Source organism: Neomonachus schauinslandi, chromosome 4 (assembly GCF_002201575.2).
Source record: "Neomonachus schauinslandi chromosome 4, ASM220157v2, whole genome shotgun sequence".
Lineage (NCBI taxonomy): Eukaryota > Metazoa > Chordata > Mammalia > Carnivora > Phocidae > Neomonachus > Neomonachus schauinslandi.
In genome coordinates, this window is record NC_058406.1 from 64154658 (window position 1) to 64174557 (window position 19900).

Sequence of the window (19900 nt, forward strand, 5' to 3'; positions counted from 1 at the left end):
GCTCTACTTAATAACTATATATTCTGCATTGTAAAAATTTTCTTTTTATTTAAAAGTTGGATTTTTGTGATTTTTTAAAAAAAGCTATGGGAATCTTTATTTAGAAATTTAGATGGCATAAGGTAGTAAGTTTTCTTATTTTAATAAAATTGATTTTTAGACAGTGATTGCTGGTCGCAGTCTTAACTGTGACTAACAAAAGAATTTAGTACAATTTATTATTTTTAAAAAATTATTAGTATTGCTGATTACATGATTATTATTACATTGATTACAGCAGTACATGATTAACTTTTTGAAGCCTGAGGGAAGTAACGATTAATGGAATGCAAAAATGCCATCATAATTGCATCCCTAAAATTATACCAGAAAGATACATCGGTGACCTGGTTACACTAAACTTCCAAGGCCCACGTTTACCACTTTAAATAACTTAGTCTCTTACCAAAAATAAGTAAGTAAATAAGTAAAATAAAATGAATTTAAAAAGATCCCCTCCTTACCCTGTTTAAGATCCCACAACCCATTAAATCTGTCTTCTATTGGATGTTGAACATAATGGTATCATAAACTTGATGAAAGCTATTCATTTATGATGGCCATGTGGCCATTGAAGTAAATTGGGATAGTTTTGTGCATTATAGAGAAGGTTGTATGCCAATTAATAGTGAGGCACCAACTATTAGCCCAGCACAGTATAAAACGATAGTCATGGTTTGTGGCCTCCATGGACCCTAAAATTTCTTCTTATTCATTTATTTCTTCAGTTGGTATTTATCGAGTACCTGTTATGTACCAAGTATGGAGCGTGGCACTGAGGATAAAGGAGTCCACAAGACAGACAAAGTCTTTTTCTTGATGGCGTTGATGGAGCTGTGGAATCTGCTGCTGAGACAGTTGAAAGATAGATCATGCTTATCTTTTTATTTTTAAAGGAACACTCATTTCATTAAAAATTCTCATTAACTAATGAATTATTGTCCTAGAACTTAGAGAATGCTTCAGAAATTCTGAACTTCTGTAATAATAAAGGAATTTTGCCAGTTGGAAATTTCTCTTTGGAAAAACATAATATGGGGCACCTGGGTGGCTCAGTCATTAAGCGTCTGCCTTCGGCTCAGGTCATGATCCCAGTGTCCTGGGATCGAGTCCCACATCGGGCTCCCTGCTCGGCGGGAAGCCTGCTTCTCCCCCTCCCACTCTCCCTGCTTGTGTTCCTGCTCTCGTTATCTCTCTCTCTCTGTCAAATAAATAAAAATAAAATCTTTAAAACAACAACAACAACAAAACCCCCCACAAAACACAATATGTTTCAGAGCAGATGTTTACTGAAACACCTTTCTCTACAGTCTGCTTTTGCTGTTGAAACAGTGTTGCCAACAGTCAAAGTAGTCTTTTGTTTCTGAAACAGGTGGCTCCCATAATATGACTAATTTCCGACTAGGTCTGTTCTCTCTAACTCACAGATGAGTTGCTAATAATTACTTTAGATATGACATGTTAGTTAAAAAGTTCTTGATTAGGATGAAAATGTCTTCTGTGTCTATCATTGCCAATGTTTAAAGCATAATCCATGTTTGTTAGCTTAACTATGGGTTTGAGGTAGATAATTATAGCTAGAAAGAACCAGAGTTTACAGTGCTGTTAAAAGCATAGTTCAAAGTAAAATGCCTCAGACTACTTTTATAACAAGGCAGGACATAAAAACAAACACATATATTCTCATACACATGTTTTTCTTGTAAGATCTAAAAAATTTGCCTATTGATTTTTTATTTTCATCAGTGTCAAAGAACAGAAATGATAGAATAAGGGTAACAATTACAAGTGTGGATTAAAAAATAAATAAATAAACGGGATCCAAAAGGACATCTGAAGACCAGTCAAATGATGAAAGAGGATACTAAAATGAAAATTATGCTGTTCATTGTGGAGTAGATATGAAGAAAAAAAAAGGATGCTGAGTTTTGTCTTATTGTCTGCATCACTTTATATCTATTAATAAATTTAAAAAATCCTTCCCTTCCAGGACAGATAGGTTTCCTTTGCCCTTGCGTCTTTTTGACAACCATGCTTCTGAAGGACACCTCAGCTGAGTGGTACTGGACCCAACTGACCTACCTGTCACTTACATCTGTTGTTATGGGCACGAGAGATTTGGAGCAACATATTTAATAGCATACATTCCTGATTTTAACAAAAGATACTAGTGGAAGTGCATTAATAGAAATACTGGGTGAAAAAGTGCTAGAATCAGCTAGAAAGAACACCAGATATGGGCAGAAAGAAATAAAAACCTAGTGAGTTAAAAATGAGACCTATTAATGCCAAGGAGACAAATACATGCATCCTCACTCACCAGCTCCAGTTCTTCAAATCCTGACCCCATCACTTTTTAGTTCTACGACCTTCGGCAAATTACTTAACTTCTTTCTCCATGCTTCAGCTCCTTCATCTTGATGTAGGGATAATACTGCTTTCCTCAAAGAGTTGTTAACAGGATTAAATATGATAATAGTTGTAAAATATTAAAACAGTGTCTGGGGGCACCTGGATGGCTTAGTTGGTTAAGCGTTTGCTTTTGGCTCAGGTCATGATCTCGGGGTCCTGGGATTGAGCCCTGCATGGGGCTCCCTGCCCCATGTTTCTCCCTCTCCCTTTCCCCCTGTTTGTGCTCTGTCTGTCAAATAAATAAAATCTCTAAAAAATAAATAAAACAGCATCTGGAACATAGTAAGTACTCATAAATGTTTGTTATTATTTTCGGTTTATCATCTTGTTCATAAATATACAATTATTGGTCTCATTACTGGGAATGGTTTAGTAAAAGATCAGAAGCTTCGAAGCCAGGTAGATGGGTTTAAATCCTGCCTCTGCCACTTACCAGCAGTGGGAACTTGGGCAAGTTAATGTCTCTGTGATTTTGTTTTCTTACCTGCAGTATCAGAAAAATAGTAACTATCCCTGGGAATTTTGTGAGGATGAAATAGTTAAAGTATATAAATTGCCAACAGGACTTTTCCCTTCCCTTTCTTTCCTTTCTTGAAGACATGTTAGGGCAAAGGAATTCCATCGTTCCTACGAGGCCTAAGTCACCCTAGTGGACTGGTCTGGTCTTCCTGACTCTCCCCTGTGGCTGGAGCAGTCACACACTGAGAGGAACAGTCAATGGCCAGTTGTAGGTAGGCCAGAGCTTTTCTAGAGTTAAATCAATCTCACTGACTAATCAGTGTTAGTTGTTGAGTCTAACAACTTATTTTATGCAGGAGGTGCAGGGATGGCAGAAGCCCTTTAGCCCAGATTAGGACCTCTAAGACAGAGAAGTCTCTGTTGTAGCATTTTGAATATATCCCCACCCCCCCTGCCCTTTCTAGGTCCTCAAAACCCTTTTGGGATCTGGCCAGGTAGGAATCTCTGCATCTGCGACTCTGCTCTTTACCCTCCACAATGATTCTCAATTTTGACCAGAGATTAGGGACCCTTCCCTAAACAATAAAATAAATGTTTGATTTATCACCTTAAAAAAATTAAAAATTTTAAACTAACTTTAATTGTAGCAGGTTCCTTTAATCTTAAGTACATAGGCACTCGGACAGGCTAGAGATGAATGGTCTCAGAGTTGGAGGCAGTCTTTGAAACACGAGTCCACGTAAGCTTTCATTTACTTCTCTTTTTTTATTCTTATGTTAATCCCCATACATTACATCATTAGTTTTAGATGAAGTGTTCCATGATTCATTGTTTGTGCATAACACCCAGTGCTCCATGCAGAATGTGTCCTCCTCAATACCCACCACCAGGCTAACCCATCCTCCCAACCCGGTCCCCTCTAGAACCCTGTTTGTTTTTCAGAGTCCATCATCTCTCATGGTTTGTCTATCCCTCCGATTTCCCCCGCTTCATTCTTCCCCTCCCGCTACCTTCTTCTTCTTCTTTTTTTTTTTTTCTTAACATATATTGCATTATTTGTTTCAGAGGTACAGATCTGAGATTCAACAGTCTTGCACAATTCACAGCGCTTACCAGAGCACATACCCTCCCCAGTGTCTATCACCCAGTCACCCCATCCTTCCCACCCCACCCCCCACTCCAGCAACCCTCAGTTTGTTTCCTGAGATTAAGAATTCCTCATATCATTGAGGTCATACGATACATGTCTTTCTCTGTTTGACTTATTTCACTCAACATAATACCCTCCAGTTCCATCCACGTCGTTGCAAATGGCACGATCTCATTCCTTTTGATGGCTGCATAATATTCCATTGTGTATATATATACCACATCTTCTTTATCCATTCATCTGTTGATGGACATCTTGGCTCTTTCCACAGTTTGGCTATTGTGGACATTGCTGCTATAAACATCGGGGTGCACGTACCCCTTCGGATCCCTACTTTTGTATCTTAGGGGTAAACACCCAGTAGTGCAATTGCTGGATCATATGGTAGCTCTATTTTCAACTTTTTGAGGAACCTCCATACAGTTTTCCAGAGTGGCTGCACCACCTTGCATTCCCACCAACAGTGTAGGAGGGTTCCCCTTTCTCCGAATCCCTGCCAACATCTGTCGTTTCCTGACTTGTTAATTTTAGCCATTCTGACTGGTGTGAGGTGGTATCTCATTGAGGTTTTGATTTGGATTTCCCTGATGCCGAGCGATATTGAGCACTTTTTCATGTGTCTGTTGGCCATTTGGATGTCTTCTTTGGAAAAATGTCTGTTCATGTCTTCTGCCCATTTCTTGATTGGATTCTTTGTTCTTTGGGTGTTGAGTTTGATGAGTTCTTTATAGATTTTGGATACTAGCCCTTTATCTGATATGTCATTTGCAAATATCTTCTCCCATTCTGTCGGTTGTCTTTTGGTTTTGTTGACTGTTTCCTTTGCTTTGCAAAAGCTTTTTATCTTGATGAAGTCCCAATAGTTCATTTTTGCCCTTGCTTCCCTTGCCTTTGGCGATGTTTCTAGGAAGAAGTTGCTTCGGCTGAGGTCAAAGAGGTTGCTGCCTGTGTTCTCCTTTAGGATTTTGATGGACTCCTGTCTCACATTGAGGTCTTTCAACCATTTGGAGTCTATTTTTGTGTGTGGTGTAAGGAAATGGTCCAGTTTCATTCTTCTGCATGTGGCTATCCAATTTTCCCAACACCATTTGTTGAAGAGACTGTCTTTGTTCCATTGGACATTCTTTCCTGCTTTGTCAAAGATGAGTTGACCATAGAGTTGAGGGTCCATTTCTGGGCTCTCTATTCTGTTCCATTGATCTATGTGTCTGTTTTTGTGCCAGTACCATGCTGTCTTGATGATGACAGCTTTGTAATAGAGCTGGAAGTCCGGAATTGTGATGCCGCCGGCTTTGCTTTTCTTTTTCAACATTCCTCTGGCTATGCGGGGTCTTTTCTGGTTCCATACAAATTTTAGGATTATTTGTTCCATTTCTTTGAAAAAAGGGGATGGTATTTTGATGGGGATTGCATTGAATGTGTAGATTGCTCTAGGTAGCATTGACATCTTCACAATATTTGTTCTTCCAATCCATGAGCATGGAACGTTTTTCCATTTCTTTGTGTCTTCCTCAATTTCTTTCATGAGTATTTTATAGTTTTCTGAGTACAGATCCTTTGTCTCTTTGGTTAGATTTATTCCTAGGTATCTTATGGTTTTGGGTGCAATTGTAAATGGGATCGACTCCTTAATTTCTCTTTCTTCTGTCTTGTTGTTGGTGTATAGGAATGCCACTGACTTCTGTGCATTGATTTTATATCCTGCCACTTTACTGAATTCCTGTATGAGTTCTAGCAGTTTTGGGGTGGAGTCTTTTGGGTTTTCCACATAAAGTATCATATCATCTGCAAAGAGTGAGAGTTTGACTTCTTCCTTGCCAATTTGGATGCCTTTGATTTCTTTTTGTTGTCTGATTGCTGTGGCTAGGACTTCCAATACTATGTTGAATAGCAGTGGTGATAGTGGACATCCCTGCCGCGTTCCTGACCTTAGGGGGAAAGCTCTCAGTTTTTCCCCATTGAGAATGATATTCGCTGTAGGTTTTTCATAGATGGCTTTTATGATATTGAGGTATGTACCCTCTATCCCTATACTCTGAAGAGTTTTGATCAAGAAAGGATGCTGTACTTTGTCAAATGCTTTTTCTGCATCTATTGAGAGGATCATATGATTCTTGTTCTTTCTTTTGTTAATGTATTGCATCACATTGATTGATTTGCGGATGTTGAACCAACCTTGCAGCCCAGGGATAAATCCCACTTGGTCATGGTGAATAATTCTTTTAATGTACTGTTGGATCCTATTGGCTAGTATTTTGGTGAGAATTTTTGCATCCATGTTCATCAGGGATATTGGTCTGTAATTCTCCTTTTTGATGGGGTCTTTGTCTGGTTTTGGGATCAAGGTAATGCTGGCCTCATAAAATGAGTTTGGAAGTTTTTCTTCCATTTCTATTTTTTGGAACAGTTTCAGAAGAATAGGTATTAATTCTTCTTGAAATGTTTGGTAGAATTCCCCTGGGAAGCCATCTGGCCCTGGGCTTTTGTTTTTTGGGAGATTTTTGATGACTGCTTCAATTTCCTTAGTGGTTATAGGTCTGTTCAGGTTTTCTATTTCATCCTGGTTCAGTTTTGGTAGTTGGTACATCTCTAGGAATGCATCCATTTCTTCCAGGTTATTTAATTTGCTGGCATAGAGTTGCTCATAATATGTTCTTATAATTGTTTGTATTTCTTTGATGTTGGTTGTGATCTCTCCTCTTTCATTCATGATTTTGTTGATGTGGGTCATTTCTCTTCTCTTTTTGATAAGTCTGGCCAGGGGTTTATCAATCTTGTTAATTCTTTCAAAGAACCAGCTCCTAGTTTCGTTGATCTGTTCTACTGTTCTTTTAGTTTCTATTTCATTGATTTCTGCTCTGATCTTGATTATTTCTCTTCTCCTGCTGGGTTTAGGCTTTATTTGCTGTTCTTTCTCCAGCTCCTTTAGGTGTAGGGTTAGGTTGTATACTTGAGACCTTTCTTGCTTCTTGAGAAAGGCTTGTATTGCTATATACTTTCCTCTTAGGACTGCCTTTGCTGCATCCCAAAGATTTTGAATAGTTGTGTTTTCATTTTCATTGGTTTCCATGTATTTTTTAAATTCTTCTTTAATTTCCTGGTTGACCCATTCGTTCTTCAGTAGGATGCTCTTTAGCCTCCATGTATTTGAGTTCTTTCTGACTTTTGTCTTGTGATTGAGCTCTAGTTTCAAAGCATTGTGGTCTGAAAATAGGCAGGGAATGATTCCAGTCTTTTGGTACCGGTTGAGACCTGATTTATGACCTAGGATGTGATCTATTCTGGAGAATGTTCCATGGGCACTAGAGAAGAATGTGTATTCCGTTGCTTTGGGGTGGAATGTTCTGAATAGGTCTGTAAAGTCCATTTGGTCCAGTGTGTCATTTAAAGTCTTTATTTCCTTGTTGATCTTTTGCTTAGACGATCTGTCCATTTCAGTGAGGGGGGTGTTAAAGTCCCCCACTATGATTGTATTGTTGTCGATGTGTTTCTTTGCTTTTGTTATTAATTGGCTTATATAATTGGCTGCTCCCATGTTAGGGGCATAGATATTTACAATTGTTAGATCTTCTTGTTGGATAGATCCTTTAAGTAGGATATAGTGTCCTTCCTCATCTCTTATTACAGCCTTTGGTTTAAAATCTAATTTGTCTGATATAAGGATTGCCACCCCAGCTTTCTTTTGGTGTCCATTAGCATGGTAAATGGTTTTCCACCCCCTCACTTTCAATCTGGGGCTGTCTTTGGGTCGAAAATGAGTCTCTTGCAGACAGCATATCGATGGGTCTTGTTTTTTAATCCAGTCTGATAGCCTGTGTCTTTTGATTGGGGCATTGAGCCCATGTACATTCAGGGTAACTATTGAAAGATAGGAATTTAGTGCCATTGTATTGCCTGTAAGGTGACTGTTACCGTATATTGTCTGTGTTCCTTTCTGGTCTATGTTGCTTTTAGGCTCTCTCTTTGCTTAGAGGACCCCTTTCAAGATTTCCTGTAGGGCTGGTTTTGTGTTTGCAAATTCCTTTAGTTTTTGTTTGTCCTGGAAGCTTTTTATCTCTCCTTCAATTTTCAATGACAGCCTAGCTGGATATAGTATTCTTGGCTGCATATTTTTCTCATTTAGTGCTCTGAATATATCCTGCCAGTCCTTTCTGGCCTGCCAGGTCTCTGTGGATAGGTCTGTTGCCAGTCTAATGTTTCTACCCTTGTAGGTTACATATCTCTTCTCCCGAGCTGCTTTCCGGATTTTCTCTTTGTCTATGAGACTCGTAAGTTTTACTATTAGATGTCGGGGTGTTGACCTATTTTTATTGATTTTGAGAGGGGTTCTCTGTGCTTCTTGGATTTTCATGCCTGTTTCCTTCCCCAAATTAGGGAAGTTCTCTGCTATAATTTGCTCCATTATACCTTCTGCCCCTCTCTCGCTTTCTTCTTCTTCTGGGATCCCAATTATTCTAATGTTGTTTCGTCTTATGGTATCGCTTCTCTCTCGAATTCTGCCCTCGTGATCCAGTAGTTGTTTATCTCTCTTTTTCTCAGCTTCTTTATTTTCCATCATTTCATCTTCTATATTACTGATTCTCTCTTCTGCCTCATTTATTCTAGCAGTTAGCACCCCCATTTTTGATTGCACGTCATTAATAGCCTTTTTGATTTCTACTTGGTTGGATTTTAGTTCTTTTACTTCTCCAGAAAGGGTTTCTCTAATAACTTCCATACTTTTTTCAAGCCCAGCTAGTATCTTTAAAGTGATGATTCTGAACTCTAGATCTGACATCGTACTAATGTCCGTATTGAGTAGGTCCCTGGCAGTCGGTACTACCTCTTGTTCTTTTTGTTGAGGTGATTTTTTCCGTCTTGTCATTTTGTGCAGAGGAGAATAGATTAATGAGAGAACAAAATGCTAGCAGAGTAACACCGTCCCCAGAAAATATACTCTAAACAAATCAGAAAAAACCTGAAGCAGTGGGAAAAGAAAGGGAAAGAGAGAAAAAAGAAAAAGAAAAAAAAGAAAAAGATAAAGATAAAAACAAAAACAAACAAAACAACAACAACAAAAAAACCAGAATGTGATCAAATATGATCAGGCTGGTATATAGATCAGTGCCACACACTAGATTTGGGGTGTATTTTGGTCTTTTAGAAGAAAGTGCCTCCCAAAATTTTAAAGAAAGAAAACCTTATATATGTACAAAAATAAGGGCTGATATGATGAAGGGATGGAATATGACTGTAAAAATGGAAATTATAAAAAATTTTATAAAAGGAATTGATAAGAAGTTGTTTGAAAAAAGAAAGAAGAGGATTTAAAAAAAGAAAAAAAAAGGGAGAGGATATGATCAGGCAGGGGAATAGAAAACACCATATACTAGAGATTAAGGGTATATTTTGATCTGTTAGAAGAAACTATCTCAAAATTTTAAAGAGAGAACAACTTTTATATATAAGCCAAAAATACGGGTAAGTACTATGAAGGGATAGAATATGACTCTAAAAATGAAAAATAAAAATGTTTTTTTTTTTAAAAAAAGGGATTGATAAGATGTTGGTTGAAAAAGGGAAAAAGAAAAATTCAAAAAGAAAAAAAAAAGAAAAAAAGACAGTTAAAAAAAATTAACTTTGAAAGACTACAGAATCATGGTAAAAAAGCCATGAATTCTATGTGCAGTAGTCCCCTAGAGCTGGAGTTCTGCCGTTCTCATTGATGGGTAAACTTGGTCTTGGCTGGCTGTTCTCGCTGATCTTCTGGGGAGGGGCCTGTTGCCGTGGTTTCCAAATGTCTTTGCCGGAGGCAGAATTGCCCCGCCCTTGCCCCCTCCCGGCTAAGTAATCTGCTCAGGTTTGCTCTCCAGGGCTTTTGTTCCCTGCGAGCTTTCCGTACAGCTTTGGAGGCGGAGAGTGAAAATGGCGGCCTCCCAATCTCCGCCCCGGAGGAGCTGAGAACTCGGGGCCCCGCTTCTCAGTGAGCCCCCAGAGAAAAGCCGTCAGTCACTCCCGTCTCCCCGGTCTCCAGCCGCACTCCGTGCTCACCCGGCCTGTGACCGCGCGTTTCTATCTCTGGCACCCGACCCGAGGTGGAGTCTCCAAACCCAGCAGATCCCTGCGGTGCACTCCCGCGCGGCTCCTCCCGGGGGAGGAAGGTGAGTCTCCCCGGATCTGCCGCTTGTTGGGTCCCTGCTGGAGGAGCAGGGGCCCGACTGTGCCGCGGATCACGGTTTATGGCAACCCCGAGCTGAGAGGCCGCGCCTGGGCTCCGCCTCTGCAGCCTGCTTCCCTGCTCCGATACCTGGGAGCTCTGCCACACTCAGGCACCCCCGGTCTTTCTGTGACCCCGAGGGTCCTGAGACCACACTGTCCCGGAGGGTTCCACCCCCCGCTTAGCCACCAGAGTGACGTCCCTCGGCGGAGCAGACTTTTAAAAGTTCCGATTTTGTGCTCCGCGGCTCTATCACTTGCCAGAAGCGGCCGCCGGAGGCCCCTCCCCCGCCGTCTATTCTCCCGAATATCGCCTCGGATTCACTTCTCCGCACGTCCTACCTTCCAGAAAGTGGTCGCTTTTCTGATGAGAGTTGTTGCTCTTCTTTTCTTCGATCTCCTGTTGAGTTTGTAGGTGTTCAGAATGGTTTGATCCCTATCCAGCTGAATTCCTGAGACCAGACGAAATCCAGGTCTCCTACTCCTCCGCCATCTTGCTCCGCCCCCCCCCACCTCTCATTTACTTCTCTTGTTTTTCACCGTAAATCCTTGACTTCTTGAATCTGGGGCTGCCTAGCCTGCTTTCTGCTTAATCCTCCAAAATTCTGCTCTTGAAACTACCTGTTTCTTCTTGTCTTTCTCATCTCAACTGTGGGAGTCTTTTCCCAATTATCCTGTCAAAAGTAGAGGAGAAAGATTTGAAGAAGTTAAAGACATAAGGCATAATATAATCGAAGGACTATTATGCAGACATTTTCTCATAATACATTTTACACATGGTACTGATCTGGTGTCTATCAATGCCAATGGAATGGTGGCAAGTGTAAGGGGAGTGTAGAATGAGAATTTATGAGATATAGAGAGATTAGGGAAGGCTTCTTGGAGAAGATAGGATTGGGAAGGGCGGAGGATTTAGACATGTCCTTCCTGGTGAGGGAAGGACAAGAAAATGATGTGTTGTGGCATTTATGAAATATTTGACAAATACAATGAACAAATTGAAATAAGATAAGTGAATAAGTAAATTGTGTCTGGAGGACCAGTTAGGAGCCCATAATAGAATGGTCTGGTTTTTAAGTGATAAAACAGCAAACTTGAGAGGGTTTGAGAGACATCATGTGAGTGGATCAAAGAGCATGTACAGGGCTCCTGCCCTGGGTTTGATATCTGAGGCTCCAGAATTCAATATTTATACTGCAAAGCAAATCCATTAAGACAGAGTCACAGGTATGGGACTGTAACTGTGCATATTTATGTCTAAATATTTATACATCCATACATATAAGTCTGAATAATTTGGAAATAAGCAGGGAAATGTGAGGGTTGTCTTGTTCCACATATTCACTCGGAGTACATCTAATAAGTAAGAAGCTTATTTCCTGAATGCACTGGGAGCTAGGACCTATTCAAAGGAGAAACTATCTGAGATAATCCTGGAGGCACAGATAGGAGTGGTTTGTCTGGATTTTAAGCAATGATTGTTTCACTGAGCTCTGTCCTTGTTTAACTATATAGAGAGCGTAAATTTTATTTCTGACCAGTGCATTTTTTAATTTTTTATTTTATTTATTTATTTTTTTAAAAGATTTTATTTATTTATTTGACACAGAGAGAGAGAGACAGCAAGAGAGGGAACACAAGCAGGGGGAGTGGGAGAGGGAGAAGCAGGCTTCCTGCTGAGCAGGGAGCCCGATGCGGGGCTCGATCCCAGGACCCTGGGACCATGACCTGAGCCGAAGGCAGACGCTTAACGACTGAGGCACCCAGGCGCCCAGTGCATTTTTTTTTAAAGGAAGATCAAGAAACTAGTGTATAAGAGGGGGACAGCCAGGCATTTGCAAGCCATGTTGTATGAGGAGCAGTAGAAGAAATGGAGAAATAGATAGAAGTTAATGTTATTAACGTATGTGAAAAGGTGACAGCATTTATTCCATGATGCTCTGGAGACAAAAACTAGAATATGTAAATTTCAACTCATGGTGATAGAGAATGTTCTACAACTCACAGTTTATTTTTTAAATTATTTTTAGAGAGAGCGTGCACAAGCATGGATGGAGGGGCAGAGGAGAGGGGGAGAAAGAATCTTAAGCAGGCTCCATGCTCGGGTTCGATCTCATGACCCTGAGATTGGGGCTTGGTCTCATGACCCTGAGATCATGACCCTGAGATCGTGACCGGAGCCGAAGTCAAGAGATGGGTGCTTAACTGATGGGGCCATCCAGGTGCCCCAACAACTCACACAGTTTAAATGGAAGGGATTCTCCCATGAGTCGTGCTGAGTCTTTTCCACCAGATACTTAAAGACATCTACAAGGAATTTCTGCTTTATAAAGAGGATGGGACTGGATGAAGGAAACTTTCTTGCTTTCTGTAAGATTTTGTGATTCTGTCTTCTCATGTGAGACGATATAGAGTTCTGTGTGTTTATAAGTGAAGCATGTTCTGTCTCCCTTTGTTCTTAGAATCTGTTCAGTTACATTCCTGCTTTACTTTCTGAAGTATGAACTTGTACCTTGGTGGTAGTGATCACATGAACACATAATTTTTTACTCTATATCATCTCTAGCTTTGCGCTAAGAAATTTGAACAGAATTCCCTGGATCCCTCTGACTAGGAGATATCAATCCTAAATCTTGTTTAGTTGCCCCTGTCTTGTCATCCTTGGCCTATTTTAGGGGCAAGGTGTGCGTATCTGTGTTAATCTGAAGGGAGAAAGAGAAAGGCTTCTTCAGGCATTTTTACGATGGAACAGGGCCTCCGTTCTGCACTGTTTTCTCCTTCCTCCCCAACACAGCCTCAGGGTGGGTGGGGATGTTAGCAGGAGAAGTGGCAGGAACAGGGCCAGGAAATGCCCTTTTCTTGATGCTGAAACAGATTCTAACCGTGTCCTTCCCTAGGTGTGCTTGCTGTGAGGTCTCTGTTCCTTCAGGCAAGTGCTTCCCATAGTGTCTCCCACTCCTCAGAAGGCTTTCTCTACTCTCTCTCTGGGTGACATTTGGTAAGAAGATTGAGCAAGTACACTGTGGGGCCGTAGGCAGTCTAGTGGAGTCATTAGGACAGGCCCTGGACAGGCTCTGATGCTTCCCATGGACTGGTCCCTTATCTTGCTGAACCATACTTTCCTTATCTGTAAGATGCAGATAATGCAAATGTCACAGGGTTGTTAGGAAGATTATTTGACCTATATATAAAAAAGAGGCTTCCTAGCACAGGGAAATACTCAGCTCTAGTTTCTGTTGTTAGTATTCATGGCTATGTCTCTCACTCCTCCGTGGCACATTCTGGTTTACAGGAGACTTTCTACCTTTCCCATGATACAGGATCCCATAACTGCCAGAATGACCAGTTCTTCTGGACTCGTGCTGGCCCGTGTTTTCATAGTGGTCAGTTTCTATGAGGGGTCTGCCGTTTGTCATAAGGATGTTCTCTTAACTGTATAGTTTGTTTTCATTCAGTTAGGAATAATTTATTTTTATTGTAACTTCATACATTCTCTATTTGGTCTCTAGTGTATATCTTTTGATTGTACTTATTTTACATTTTCTGGAGGTTTTCTTAAAGAAGGGATCACATATGACATAACATATATACATTTTATTTATTTTACATTTTGTTATATTTGGTATTCTGGGATAAATGACTATATTTTATTCCCTTAAAAAGTGTCAGAAAAAGAAGTTAAAACATTATTTTGTAAGTACTAGTAGCTGAGGACCATATGGACAGTTATTCCTAGGAATTCTGACATAAATCTTTCCACCAAACAGACTCAAAAAAAAAAAAAAAAAGCAGGCCTGGGAGAAGAGACTGGAATAGCAAATGAAAATGCATGGATTCTACAAATGAACTTTCTTGATTTTGATGAACTTTTTGATTTTTCAGGTATATATTTTTTCTTCTCTATGTACTGTTTAGTTTAAAATTTTTCCCATTATTCATTTTATACATCATTTCTTCAGCTGGTCTGAAGGAGCAAATATGCACATACAGTATGATGGTTGGGATTGTCCCATTCCAAAGGGGGCCGTATCTATACAGCATGCCCTGTTTTCTCATTTCTTTGCAACTTTGAGAGTCTTTCAGCAGAGGCAGGAATGTGCTGTCAACTGGGTCGTTGGTTTATCTTCTATCAATACATACATCCAGTAGAAAATAAAAAGTTGCTCTGTACAAGTGTTTGTATTTTGCAGCACTGATCTATACTTTGGGGATGGGCAACATTATGCAGCTATTCTATGCTGGGGTGTAAGAAATACCATATGCTCTTGTCCTCCCCCCATTGTAGTATTTTTGTCTTACTTATCTCTAAATCATCTACCATGCTCAAAATACTATTTTAAAAATTCTTTTTTTTTTTTTTTTAAAGATTTTATTTATTTATTTGAGCCAGAGAGAAGGAGAGAGAGAGAGAGAGCACATGAGAGGGGGGAGGGTCGGAGGGAGAAGCAGACTCCCTGCCGAGCAGGGAGCCCGATGCGGGACTCGATCCCGGGACCCCAGGATCATGACCTGAGCCAAAAGCAGTCGCTTAACCAACTGAGCCACCCAGGCGCCCTATTTTAAAAATTCTTAATGAGTAGTCAGTAAATGGGAAATGACTGAAATATCGTTACCTTTTATATTTAATGGAGTAGACATTTATACAATTTAAGTATGGAAAAAAATCATAGTTGTAAAGAAGTATCCTCTTAGAGCCTCTATATTTCAATTTTTTACAGTTTTTTTTAAACCTATATTTCTGGATTTGCGTAAGAGTAATTTTTTTCCCCGAAGTTTCTTGCAGTCACTATTGCAGAGATAAAGTATTCTATTTCACGAATGCTATATGGTTAAATCACCACAAATATATTTAACTCTAAAAGTCACCTGTTTAGTTGAGATGGATTCAGTAATTTACATAAGGTTCCTTTTCCAAAACTGCCATTGCAATTCAATTAAAAAGAAATTTCTCAGGGCGCCTGGGTGGCTCAGTTGGTGAAGCGTCTGCCTTTTGCTCAGGTCATGATCTCACGGCCCTGGGATCGAGCCCCGCGTCGGGCTCCCTGATCAGCGGGGAGTCTGCTTCTTCTGCCTCTGCCTCCCCCCCCCCCCCCCCTCATGCTCTCTCTCTCAAATGAATAAACAAAATCCTAAAAAAAAAAAAAAGAAATTTCTCATTTGCAAATACTCATAGGTGCTGTGGTATTTAAAAATCCATCATTTGTACCTAGTTCTTTAGTCACCAGTCATCTAAATAACACAGAAGTTCAACTTCTCAAACATGGAGATGGAATGGAACAGTCCCTTGGCAAAGCTTCCAGATGGGACTTTTTCACCATCCAATAAGGCTGGATTGTAACTTCATATTCACAACTAGTCCCTAACTTTGTGGTTATTTAAGTGTCAGACCCAAAGATCAGTGTTTGGATGATAATATTATAAGGGACAGTAACTTGCAGATCAGTGGATTGTACTTCTGTGTACCCTATCATTCCCCAAAGTCACCGTCTCTGAACTAGTGTTCTGTGTTGACAGAAAGGAGAAAAGGAATAGTCTGCTTCTTAGAATAAGGGAACTACGTGTGAAAACATCCACTTCAGTGACTAGATGAGAACCGTGTATAATTATTAGAGACATTGTTCATGTGCAAATAGATGTTGATAAAATTCTAGAAAATGGTTTGGTGTCTAAGAAGTTGGACATTCCACCAGAAATAGTTTTGATTATGTATTTATTTAAATTTCCTTAAAAAATAGTGCCAAGGAAAATTCAGACAAACTACAGCAGAATCACTATAAATTCAAAATTAATCAAGTCTGAATAATTGAAGTTTTGATACACTAGAAAAATTGCAAAAACTTAAAATTTTCAATAACCGCACCTGAGATCATGGGTCAGTAAATAACCCTGCCTATGGCATCTTTTATGTGCCTGTGTTATGCTACAACATTTAACTGTTTGTGTTCTTGTTGGGCTCTCCTCCTAGGGACTTCATTCATTTAATTCATTCCCCAACAAATATTAACTGCCCTACTGTATACCAGGTGCTGGGGATACAACAGAGAACCAATCAGAGAAAAATACAGGTTTTCAAGAAGATTCTATTTTAATATGAGAGACAGAAATAAGAACCAGATAAATAAGCAACATATATCATATGTTAGATGGGATTTCTCTAAATATTCACCTCTGCATTACTCATATCTAGCACAATACCTGGATATAGTAAACACTCAAAAGCTACTCACTGCTAGATTGATTTATGAGATAAAATTGACCTATAACATCATATTACTTTCAGGTGTACAACATAATGATTTGATATTTGTGTATATTGCAAAATGATCACCACAATAAGTCTAGTAATGTCACCACAAAATTCCCTCACCTGTGGCAAGCACCAATCTGTTCTCTGTATCTGTTGAGTTTAGCTTGTTGTTGTTTGTTTGTTATAGATTCCACATATGAGTGAGATCTAGATTAATTTACTTTTATGATTACTCAGAGGAACAAAAACATAATTTTTAAAATTACCTTTGCTTTTAAATGTGAACAGCCACTGGAGTCCTGAAGTGGCCCACAGATACACATAGACTTGCGGTAGAGGCTGTATAGAATAACTTGCAGAATAAAACTGTTATCTATGAGTAAAGTAGCCTGGCAGGTTTATTAATTGTGGTGACCTTAACAATGGGTATAATTGTATTACATGGCCCAAATGAATGGATATTTTATGTCACCATCTACCCGTATCAGATGCTCTGAATTCATTCTAAAAACCTCTTATCTATAGTTTATCTGTACTTTAATTTATTTACATAAATAAACTTCAGGTTTTTTTTTCATGGAAACATACACATGTGTGTTGGCTTTGAACTTCACTATTCCCGAAAGTAGGAAAAAGTCAGTACTTCTATCAGTGTTTGTCCTCTCTTGGGTCGTTCTATTTGTGCACATTTGACTTGCCATATAAGTTATCATTTTTGTAGTTCTAATGTCAGTTTGAACTCAAAGGATCCAGATGTCTACGTCAATGTTCCTGCTACTGTTCATTTCTTTTTGTCAGTGTTTTGCAAAATAACATCACTTTGTGGAATGTGAAATGGATACCTTGCAGCTTAGCTAGTTAAGTTAAACAACTATAGGACTGAGAAAATATCTGTATCAATGGATTTTATTTTGCTTGTTTTGCAGGTGACAATGGCCAACATTGGAATAAATGGAGATCATTCTCTGGAGACCTGTGAAACAACACTTTTCACTCTCCGAATGGCAACATGGAATCAAATCTTAGATCCCTGGGTGTACATTCTGCTGCGGAAGGCGGTCCTTAAGAACCTCTACAAACTGGCCAGACGCTGCTGTGGAGTGCATGTCATCAGCTTGCATGTGTGGGAGCTTAGCTCCATTAAAAATTCCTTAAAGGTTGCTGCTATTTCTGAGTCCCCAGTTGCAGAGAAAATAAATCAGCAAACGCCTGGTTTAATAGGACAGTAAGGCAGTGTAGATCTAGGGCAACTTTCAGGCAAGTTTTGTCAATATTTCAGTCAATTGGATAGAGATAGAAAGCCTAACTGGAAAATTCAGACCTCAGCAGTTAGTTTGGGGGTACTTTTGTCAGATTCGGCTGTTGAAATTTGTTAAATTCACTGTACAATTGCATCTTTTCACTTGTTTTTGTCAACTGGAGGTAAACATGATGCGATGATGCCATGGGAGTCAAAATGAAAAAAAATTTGGCTTATCTGTGTTATTCACACTTTTGGAATGAGTGACTCTGTTGAAGCCTAAAGCATTTGCATGTCCTATTTGTCAAAGAGCATCTTTCTATTGACTTGCACAGGGAAATAGCTGTTTGGGTGTCATTGTTCTGCAGCTGTTCCTGATAAACGAGGCTCATGAAGTGGAGCATGCTCATTGTGGGGTCTGGTCTGTTATACCCCTCATTATGTAGTTTCAATCAATGTATGTACGCTCATGTCTCATGGGATTCACGGTGGCTTTTTATAGTGACCTCCATGACACCAGGTGTGGCCATCAGGTTGCCTGACCTCGTGAGGCTCCTTAGAACGAGCCTATCCTTGTCATGTTGACAAATATGACTGCTTGCATGTATTATTGTGAAGGTAAATTGTTGCTTGAAGGTTTTTTTTGTGTGAGTCATAGGTTTGCCCAGTTTTCACATAATCTCCTTTTCCTCTGAAAGTTCTAGTGCACAGTAAATAATTTTTTGAGAAACAAAGGCTCTATCTCAGCACATATCTGGGTGATTTGCCTTATAGCAGTTCCTACGAAGCTCTGGCACAGATAATGCAAACAAACAGAACTTAAAACCCCGTGGATAGGTACAAAGCATATTGGCAAAGAAGTTCTACTTTGAACTGCCATTTCTGTATTAGAGAACAAAAGAAACACAATCTATATATAATATTCAAAGACTATCTGCAGCTAGAGTGTTTGTGCTTTCTACACACACACACACAGCATATCAAAAATTTCTGTTGAAAGCTAGTTCATTAAATCTGTAAGATGGCATCTTCTAGAGCCTATGTTACCTATGTCAACGGGAAAATTGGCAATTAGTCAGGCATTTGGTGATCATTATTATGGGTAACCAAGAGATCAGGGGATAATGATCTCTCTCCAAATTTCCCAGTAATACTTCAGACTTCTTTGCTTCTTTGTGTAATTCAACCCCCCAAATTTTAGTAATCATTGAAAATGTCCTGGGGCTAGCAGAACATAGGGTAGGGAGTTCTGCTTCACAGTAAGGAAATGTATTTCTGTAAAAGAATTATTGCTTTCATTACTTGTGGTCCATTTAAAAAATTAACCTTCTCTGTGAGACTGATTTCACGTTCTCCAGGAAATCTATGTGTCTCAGCTAGACTTAAATTATTATATTCACAAATTTTTGCTTTTGACTGGTAATATACATTGGAAGTTGTCAACTTTTGTGAATTTTGGTAAATTCTTATGAACAAATGAAAAGAAATTAAGCAAATAACCTCATTGAAGATTTAAAGGAAACCACTTTTTTCCAGTGAATTTAAAGAGGGGAAATACACACACACACACACACACTCACACAGGGGCACATGATATTCTTAATTTAAGACCAGTAAATGATGAATCACACAAAGTTAGGTTATTCTCATATATAGAATACATAGTAGTTGCTCATAAAATACTTGCCAAGTTGAGTTACAGACAAGAGTTTTTTTGATGCAAAATGGGCATGGACTTGCAAAGTTTTTGTGCATTTTTACTTAAAATGACAATTACATATTGGTTATTTTGATATATATATGTGTGCATATGTATATTTAAATATCCAGTGTATATACTTAAAAAAAAAAGCCATTGCAATTTGTGATTGCTGTTACATTACAGGAATGTTCTCATGTGTTTCAAGAGCACTTAAAGCCTAGAACACTGAGATGGCTTTAGAGGAGACATTTATTTCCCACAGCTCCTTAAGAGAGTGTTGGTGTCCTGGGAGCTGAGTCACAAGGAACCACAGCTTCATCCTTCCTCCTCATGCTGGATAGGATGCTGTAGCAAACATTTCCATGTATTGTGACCCGGGAGACGCATGCAGAGAAACTCTTGTTCAGGGCTCCCAGCCTCTTCTCCTCAAGGCTTCTAAGTAAATGGCATCATGGT

At 39.4% G+C, this 19900-nt stretch overlaps 1 protein-coding gene across 1 annotated transcript in view; it reads left to right on the forward strand.

The window, feature by feature from the left end:
- The window catches only part of PTGFR (prostaglandin F receptor), a 48399-nt gene extending 30430 nt beyond the window's left edge, over nucleotides 1-17969 (forward strand). Inside the window, exon 2 of the mRNA XM_021690202.1 lies at nucleotides 17429-17969. Within this exon, the coding sequence (XP_021545877.1) occupies nucleotides 17429-17731 (303 nt within the window). The 3' untranslated portion in view covers nucleotides 17732-17969. The remainder of the gene's footprint in view (nucleotides 1-17428) is intronic.
- The last annotated feature ends 1931 nt before the right edge of the window (nucleotides 17970-19900 follow it).